General features: G+C 38.2%; 1 protein-coding gene across 1 annotated transcript in view; it reads left to right on the top strand.

The window, feature by feature from the left end:
* The first annotated feature begins 1151 nt into the window (after positions 1 to 1151).
* The window catches only part of LOC126194478 (prenylcysteine oxidase 1-like), a 73229-nt gene continuing 65093 nt past the window's right edge, over positions 1152 to 9287 (top strand). Inside the window, exons 1-2 of the mRNA XM_049932769.1 lie at positions 1152 to 1327; positions 2275 to 2484. Of these exons, the coding sequence (XP_049788726.1) occupies positions 1246 to 1327; positions 2275 to 2484 (292 nt within the window). The 5' untranslated portion in view covers positions 1152 to 1245. The remainder of the gene's footprint in view (positions 1328 to 2274; positions 2485 to 9287) is intronic.

The following is a 9287-nucleotide window of genomic DNA, read 5'->3' as shown; positions in this document are numbered from 1 at the left end:
GAGCATCCTATCACCACAAAATCCTACTGGCGCCATCTTTACACTCACTGTTTTGTTATAAATTACAATTAGAGATTATATGAATTGTACTTGCAGGTTTCTGACTTAAGTTAGTTCTGGAACTGAGGCCAGGTACCAATAATCTTGTAGAGGTGTGCGTTTCCATTGCTTCGTCTCCTTGCCTCTGTGACTGCTGATGGTGGTGGAGGCACATGAGATGGCTAAGGGTCTTGCACTGCTGAAGGCTGCGACGAGACTAATACTGACGAAAGGTCGTGAGCCACTGATGGAAGGACAACAGCAGATGAAATTACTGACACTGCTGCTGATGAATACAGGCGCACAGTAGTAGTATGTTTGATGGCTATGTTTTGAGATTTCAAGATCACTGTTGCTGTACCTGGTTTGTTGTAGTACTGAAAACTGTTGATTGATTTTCACAGGTATTGTTGGGTCTACTAAACTTGCCACTGCTGGCAAGGGAATTAGAATGTTGTGTACTTTACTTGTTGACATAACAGCTTTTATTATTTTGGCACACATGGCTTCTTTATCCTTGTCTTGAGTTTGCAGAGCTGTCAATTAGTATAATAGTTGAATTGCAAAATAATTAATAAATTTCCTGTCGATGTTCTTTATTTCAATATTAACCAACGATTTTTCTATTAAATCATGCCTCTATGGAATGGCCACAAGAAAGAAGATAATCTGTGGGTTATTTCGATGTTAATCTTTCAAAACCCACAATGCAGGCATGCTTTAGTTGCAGTAAACGTCATTTGCACCGCCTATCACAATACACTTGATTCCAGATTGTAAGTGCTACAACACCGAAAGTATTATTGTGTTGCACACGCGCTATTTAGCTTTGTGAACTCGAGTGCGTGTAGCACCGTAGACGCAGAATAACTTGTTTCGCTGTATCGGCCGACACTTGTGGCGTACTGGTGGTAATTGACGCCACGATCGGTGTTTCTTCGGTTGTAGTTGTTACTCGCATTTCAGTTTTGTCACTAAATTAAAATAATTCCGAATGATAAAACAATCGCGGGGCAAAGGAGAAAGCACGCGGGCCGCCTGTGCCCGTGTTTTGCCTCCTGCTGCCTCAACTTCATCTACTTCGATGGGTCGATTGCCGTTAGTGACCTCCGTCAAGTCAATTGCGTTTACCTGTACCAGGCAGAACACAGAAGGCAGTAAGGCACTGTGTGAAGTTTGGAGATAGGTCAGGTGTAGCTGTTAATAATGAGAGCGAAGCAAGTGTTTCGTATATTTCTGCTGAGCTTTTGCTTGCAACTGGGAGTTAATGCTGCAGTACCGAGAATAGGTACGGTTCAGGGAATCGAATGCCGATTTTCTGTAAGGTGCAATTTGAAACTATGTACTGTATGCTAGTATGCCGGTAAAACGAATAGATAATGACAGCTAAAGTTTACAACCGCAACCGAATCTCATTAAGCCTTCGTCAGCTTTCTCCTGTAGTACCCACAGTGGTTTAAGCGACATGTTAGTAAGGCGTTCTGCAGATACCGGCGCCCCTAAAAGTAAAATTGTCGGAGCCGAATGGTAGAGAAATGAGAATTAAGTTCCTAACCCGCGCCGTCATTCGTTGGACACTCAGGCGGTAGAGGACAAGAGAATATACTGTATTAGTCGGTGTTAAAGTTTAGAAACGTGAGGACAAATGCACAGTGCGTTAAAAAAAATAGAGAAATACATTTACCACCTGTGGATTTTAGTTTAAGTTCTGTTCCACGTAACTGGTGAACTGCCGTTGCTTTATATGTGTTACAGCTTGATATAAAATGCATGGAACATCGTTTTACCAGATACTACAGACTGTCCAAGCCTTTTACTTTTGTCCCTTTTGTAAGAATTTTCTCCATTTTGCATCATGCAAGAAACAATAAATCCACCAGCCTCTGGTCATATATTTTCACTCAGCAGTACGCACATCCACAAACCATATTCAATTTCTAAAAGTTTGAATTGTTTAGGTGCTTGTTACACATTTTTTGTACTTGAATTACAAATTTACAGGTATGAATTATTTGGGTTTCAGTCTGTTATTAGATCAATTTGTAGTGGCAGGGGTCAACTGTCACTTAGTTTTAAAGCACTTAAAAATTTATGCTTCATAACAAGGTACAGGATATAGTGTCCTGCCAAAACAAATCGAAAATTCTTCCAAAACTTGACCTTCTTTGTCACTATTAATCTGTTGTCAGTCTGATGATTAAAGAATATGAACTAAAGCACATCACTCACTTGCAGGAGTTATTGGTGGAGGTATTGGTGGAACAGGAGCAGCATATTTCTTAAGAAAACTCTTTGGACCAAAAGGAATTAAAATAGACGTTTATGAACAAGCAGCTATTGGAGGCAGATTGGCAACTGTAAATGTTGATGGTTTTGAGTATGAAACTGGAGGATCTGTAATACACCCAAAGAACCATTATGTTGTGGGGATAATGAAAGAGTTAGGTTTGTATCTGCATTATTATCAGCACATACTGTGAGCAACCATAAATACTTTAATTACTGAGATACCATTATGAATGAATGAGTTTGTTAAATAAAGCTAAAGCCTTACTTGTTAATATTGCAGCACTAGTTGATGTAGACATATTTTCAAGTTAGATAAGTGTATGGTGTGCTTGTCACTGGCCCAGGTGAGATCTGATGGTGAAATTGGTATTTGTGTAATCCTTTGTTTAACTCTGAATGCTGACATACATAAATGGTATAGGTAACTAGTTCCACTAATACTGGGTACTTCTGCTGCTGCTCTCTCCCCTTGCCCCTCCCTCCCTCCCCCCCCCCCCCCCCCCCACTCCAACCTCCCAACCGTTACCTCTATTTTCCTATCATATACATGAACTGTCTGTGGAAATGATGAGTCAGAATGTCTTTTTTCCAGTTTCCCCATTATGATCATTTTGTGAGATGTGTATGGGAGGAATTAAAATGTTGCCTGATACTTCATGAGTGTATGCTCTCAGAATTTTAGCAGTGAACCTCTGCGTGATAAAATATATCTGTTGTAGCCTTTAGCATTAAAGTATCATGAGTATCTCTGCAATTCTCTCATACTTACTAAACAAACCTGTGACGAAACAGTAAGCAAGATGGCACACTGATCAGACACCAATTCAAATTCAGGTAGACTGCAATTTAATTTCCATCAAGGTTCAGGTTGTCCATGGTTTCATTAAATCGTTAATAACAGTATGGCTAATTTCCTTATCCAAACGTAGCCTTTGCTCTGTCTCTAATGACTTGATTGTCAATGGCAATTAAAACACTAATCTTAACTCCTTCCTTTTCTTCTCTCTCTAAGATTTTGAGTTTGTCTGGACTAAATCTACGCAAGCTGTTCCTGGGGAATAAGGCATTACTCCTCACAAGCCTCTCAGGTTTTTTGAGCGTACAAGCCTCAAGCCATTGTAGTACTTCTTCCTTTCCTGTGTTACTATTTTACTCTGACTATATCTTTGTTCCAACTTAATCTCTAGGTCCAATTCTCTGCTTGCTTATAGGAGATCAATTCTGGCTTCTCTCTCATCGTTCCCTCACATTACACCATGTAATTCAGTTTGACCTCCACCTCTTCAAAATTGTTTTACAGATTGTGTCGGCTGTATGGGGTTTCTTGCTCAGTACGCAGTTTGGTAGCCAGTCCATATGGAGGGAGGGGGGATCGTCATCAGACGCTCAAACGGTCGCAGCCCTCCTGTACAAGCAGGAATTACGCTATTAATGCCCAAGCTGTCATCTCCCCTGACATGCCAAAGAGTAGGTGTTTGTCCATATGGAAGCACCGGCCCTCTATGCACTGACCATCAAGCCAGGTGGCCTTTGCTCTGACTGGGTGGCAAGAGACCTGATTTGGAGTAAGCGGCATCATGGCAGATATTTGGTGTTATGAAACAACCAAAGTTATCAGCTAGTGCATGCAAGATCCTTGCATTGTTGTCAGACTGACTGCAGTTCATCGCCAGTTTTTATGACTCGAGGAAGTTTCCATTCTTGGCTGTGCAATGGGAGAAAAACAAAACAAAACCAAATCAAGTGACTTGCACACAGTCATTTTATTTATTTATTTATTTTTTGTGGAAAATACTCAAAATGTATATGACAAACTCTCTTTCCTTAAAATTATGAGGCAGTTCCATCTTAATTCGGCATATCGTACCCAGTCCTAGGTGCTTCTCGTCAACAACTTGGCGATTCACCTTTTACCATCACACCCTATAAGATCCTCAACATGGTACATGGATTAATTTTCCTATGGGGCCTTACACTAAAAATAATAATAATAAGTACATGAACATTTATAGAGCAGAGAGATCTACATCGTAGGTTATATGCAACAAGGCCTGCTGGAAAACAATGTAGAGATTAGCAGTTTCAGCCTTTCTTTATTTCACTTCCAGAAAAGGTTGAAATCATCTGGGATGTGAACCCATGTTTCCCACCCACAATGTGGTGTTTTAAATGCCAGTGCTTCAGGCATATGCCTTCCTGGCATACACACTACACTGTCAATTGCGGAAACGAAATGACCACCCTCAACAACCCAGAAAGTGTGCTAACCTCCATTTTCTCTGTGAAAGTACTTATCTTTACCAGATATAAAGTTTTATGTACTCGTACATCCTTTGCCAGCTGTCTTGATCATGTCTCTTTGACACTATTTTAACTGCTTTTAGATGTAACTGTCAGTATCAATGAAATCCTCCAACTGCAATCTTACTAAGATGTTACTTTATTTTATTTTGGAGCCTACCAGTTTCAGCATTTCACTATGCCATCTTCAGGCCCCATGTGCATCTCTCCAAATAAACAATAATGTTGTATAGCTCAACTAATTTCTGGATGATGTCAATTTAAACACCTTTCAACCATCTATTGTCAGCTTTATTTTATTGAGAAACCAGTTTCACTATGCCATCTTCAGGCCCCTGAGCTGAGTGACATGTAGGAATAATCTACCTTGCTTGTGATCAAAACAGGGGTCAGCAACAGTGGTATTAGTAGATATTTGTTACAGTGACCACTTAAACAATCACCTGCCCCAAAGTCAGCAGGTGGGGGTTGGAGTGGTCACTGTAACAAATATCTACTACTACCAGTGTTGCTGGCCCCTATTTTGATCACAAATGAGGTAGAAAATTCCTACACATCAGTCAGAGGCCTGAAGATGGCATAGTGAAACGCTGAAACTGGTTGCCCAGTCAAATAAGGCTGACAGCTGAAAGGTGTTTAATTTGACATCCTCTTTTGAACAGCTGAGTCCCGCAACCATTGCTAAAAAGACTTGCTATCAAGGCGTCAAATGAAGGACCAGTGAAACGTTTGAATTCATGACATCCAGGGATTTGTGACACTATATGGCATTATTGTTTATTTGGAGAGATGCGTATGGGGCCTGAAGACGGCATAGTGAAATGCTGAAACTGGTAGCTTCCAAAACAAAATAACATCTTAGTAACATGGCTTCTGGAGAATTTCATTGATATTGACAATTACTTAACCAGTCAATGTCTCCTGTCCATGATGGATCTAAGATGTTGGGTTTTCAGCCTTACCTATTTTCATTTGCAGGGGTAAATCTCTGATGAATAGTGTTCTTTCTCTTTTTAACACTGTGGCTGTGGGAAGGATGGCCTCCAACATATGCAGAACCACAGGAGAACATTCCCCTGGCCCCATCCACATACCTGACATCCTGATTATTTCACTGACTTTATGTTGTTAATTTCTGTCAGACTAATGTCAATTACATTTTTAACCTCGTCACTTCCGCTGGCATAAGACATTCTGTACCCTCTAACTGCCTTTCTCATAACTAGATTGACAGGAATTGGATGTTGATGAGGTTTCTCCTGCCACAGAAGCCCTGGTAGGCTTGTCGTTTTCTCTGACTGATGGAATAGCTCGACCCATAACATTTTGCTTCTCCCTAAATTATTTTTCAGTTCTGGCATCAATTTTGCATTCAATACCTTGATTTTAGCACTGCTACATACTTTCATAATTCAGTTAAATTTCTGGCAGATGTCACTAACTCCAGATGAACTTCATGTTAACCAAGGGTCTGATGAGCTTGCTGTTTAGCCCCCAACCAGCCCACATGGTGTTGATCAACCTGTGGTGTGTGTGTGAGTAGTTGGAGAGGGGGTGGGGCTCAGCAGTCCTAGGAATTTTCAGCACCTTAGACATCAAAAATTAAGATGGAGTGTATGATACTTGTGAGAGCATGTCAGAAAAGTATGTATAAACTAAAATTTATAACAAGTTTTTGTTACCAGTTTTCATGTATTGCAGTGAGACTTGGATCTTTTATTTGAATGCAATTTAAGTTTGAACAGCAAGAAATGTAGATATTCATGTTGATAGTGGTAGAGATTTGGGGGGGGGGGGGGGGGCTTCAGAAACTACCCGATGAAATAAAAACACTGAGGCAAAAGAAATAAACCTTCCAGAAATCAGCTGTGGCAGAAATAACACTTTGATATCATTAGCAATCAATTTTAGTCTTTATGCCTACTTCTCCACAATGTCATCCCACAGTGAACCTTTTAGTACAGTTCTGAATAGAATGCATTTTTTCTGGTAGACAGTATTTACACCACTGACGTTGGTTTAAAAAGCTGAAATACTGTTGAGATTCTAATAATTATGTTGGTAAAATGAACTAAGCTTATGTTCCAAGCAGACTATTAAAATTGTGCTTCATATTAGGACAACTCTTGGTCTATCTATTGTTGTAATCGATCAGTGACACCTATAAGAAGCAGATGTAGACAAGTAACCCCTATTGTCAGACCCCTTTCACTTCTGTATTTTCTCGGAAATATTTGGAGACAGTTTGTTTCATGCTCCATAGATCATTTACATGATAAATGATGATGAAATGGAACAGGGTCATTTTAGATTCAGATAACAAATTAATGTGGAAGTATAGCTGAATGCTGCTTTTTTAAAATATACAGATTTGAGTTAATAATTCTTACCTGCTACCTTTACACATTACAGTTACAGGAATTCTTATACAGTATATGAGTAGTAGACCAGGAGACACATTTTCAGTTTGTTTCCAAATTTTACTTCACTGTATGTCAGGCATAATATGTCATTGAGTAAATGATCAAAATTTTGGGTGCAGAATTGTGCACCCCTTTTTTGCTGAAGGCAACCTTATGTGGATTAATGAAGTTTTTTTTCCTCTCCTCCTGGTATTGGAATTATATAATTTATTGTTTGTTTTGAACTGTAATGAAACAATAACTATACTGTGAAGCAGTAGTCAAAATATCTGACCTCTTAAACAGATGTCTGCAAAACTGTAGGTGAGTGCCATATGTTATTCTTGCAGCACCTTATAGAGAAATGAAGACTTTGTTAAAGATGAGTTAACCCAGAACATTATTCTATTAGATATTATTGAATGAAAATGTGCAAAATACATCAGCTTACTGGTTTGTCTTTCCAATATTTGTAATGATTGCAAGTGCAAATGGAGCTTAACTAAGTGTTTTTTCCAGTTTAAACTCTCATCAGTATGGATACGGAAAAATTTATGTATTATTTCTTGACACTAATCATCAGTGCAGCACCTCTAAATGTATAGAACTGAATATGCTGTTGTCTATTTGAAACTGAGAGACCACTTGCAGAGAACCAGTTGATGATGCTTTTAAGAACAGTGGTTATCATTTCTTCAGTTACTCTATGTATGCTTGGATTGATTACAATACTAGTGTCATATGCAATAAGAAATGATTCTGTTTCTTGTATATTAGACGGAAGATCGTTTATGTGTGCAAGGAACAATGGAAGACTTAAGATTGAACCTTAGGGAACCCCATATATGATTTGTCACTAGTCAGGAGGACCTTCGCTGATTATGTTGGTTGAATTACTAAGTACAACTTTCTGCATTCTTTTGGTTAGCTATGACACCATCCATTGATTGTCTACTCCATCAGTTGCATGAAATATCAATTTATCTATGAGAATATTGTGCAGTACCCAGTCAAATGCCTTAGATAGGTCACAGAAAATAGCTGTTGGTGCTATTTTGTTACTTAATACTTGTAAAATTTGGTGAGTGAATGTGTGTAAAAAAACTGCATTCCCAGTTGAGCAAAACTGTTTATTATTGAGGGTCTATCTGGGACCCTTAAACATTACAGCAATAATGGGATAGCAGAAAATAGCATGTCAAATTGTCTATCTGCTCCACTGATATAAATTTGCAACGGTGAACACAAAATATTTATTCCTCCAAGGTTCAGTGTTGTGTTGTATTTTTATTGATCGTGTTTGACTTTAAAGATTTTTCAATGATTTTGACCTCTGTGTTTGCATTTATATTTTCAGGAAGTTGGTTGTATAATTTCACTCTCATGTGAAAAGTATTGTTTTGGCACAGGACTGTGTTGATTTGGGTCATATTCTAACTACTCTGTAATCAGATGACTGAACTTTGATTTTAATCCCTCATTGCTGTAGTTAACATTTTTGTAGCCTGAACTCTTTTTCTGTGACTGCTCTCAACAAAAACTGTTCTAGAACTGAGCACACAACCAACTCATAACAACTGACTTATGTGGTAATTGTCACATAGTCGTAAGAAATGTTACAATAACTGAGAAATAATTTTACATTATTGGAAGGATAGTTTCGACAAAATTGCTATTAAAGTTGTAAAGATTTATGAAAGTTGCCCAAGACATAAATTGCAGTGTGTTATGCATCATCCTGTGGTGCACTTATATTTCAGAATATTTTATGAGCTTTGTGAGAAATTATACTACATTACTTTTTATAACAGTGTTTTTGACTAATATGCACATTACTTCCAAATTACAGTAGGCAGTTTGCTTCTAATGTTACTTCAATATCTGCATGTAAATTGTTGTCCTAGTGTAGAAAGACATTAAGACTGAGTACCTTGACAATAATGCCAGAATGTTTTTATCCTTTACTAATTTGTGTAGTGATATTGTGGATCTGGCTGAAAGTTACATAAATATAAAATAGAAATTGAATACATAGTTCATACAACAAGAATCTATAAAAGTATACAAATTAATCATTGCACCTTGCGTGTGACTAAAATACTCGATTGTGGTTTCTGCTATTGAAACTGACTTGGACTTAGTTAATTTGGTAAATGTTATATCACTCTCAGATTCAGATTCTTTATTTGTCATTGACTACATGCAGTAGAATAGGCTTTCTTAGTGATAGCAACTTATTGTTGTGATCGAAGTATT

The sequence above is a fragment of the Schistocerca nitens genome, chromosome 1 (assembly GCF_023898315.1).
Source record: "Schistocerca nitens isolate TAMUIC-IGC-003100 chromosome 1, iqSchNite1.1, whole genome shotgun sequence".
Taxonomy (NCBI): domain Eukaryota; kingdom Metazoa; phylum Arthropoda; class Insecta; order Orthoptera; family Acrididae; genus Schistocerca; species Schistocerca nitens.
Note: the sequence above shows the minus strand (reverse complement) of the source record. Positions and strands in the feature narration are given on the sequence as shown.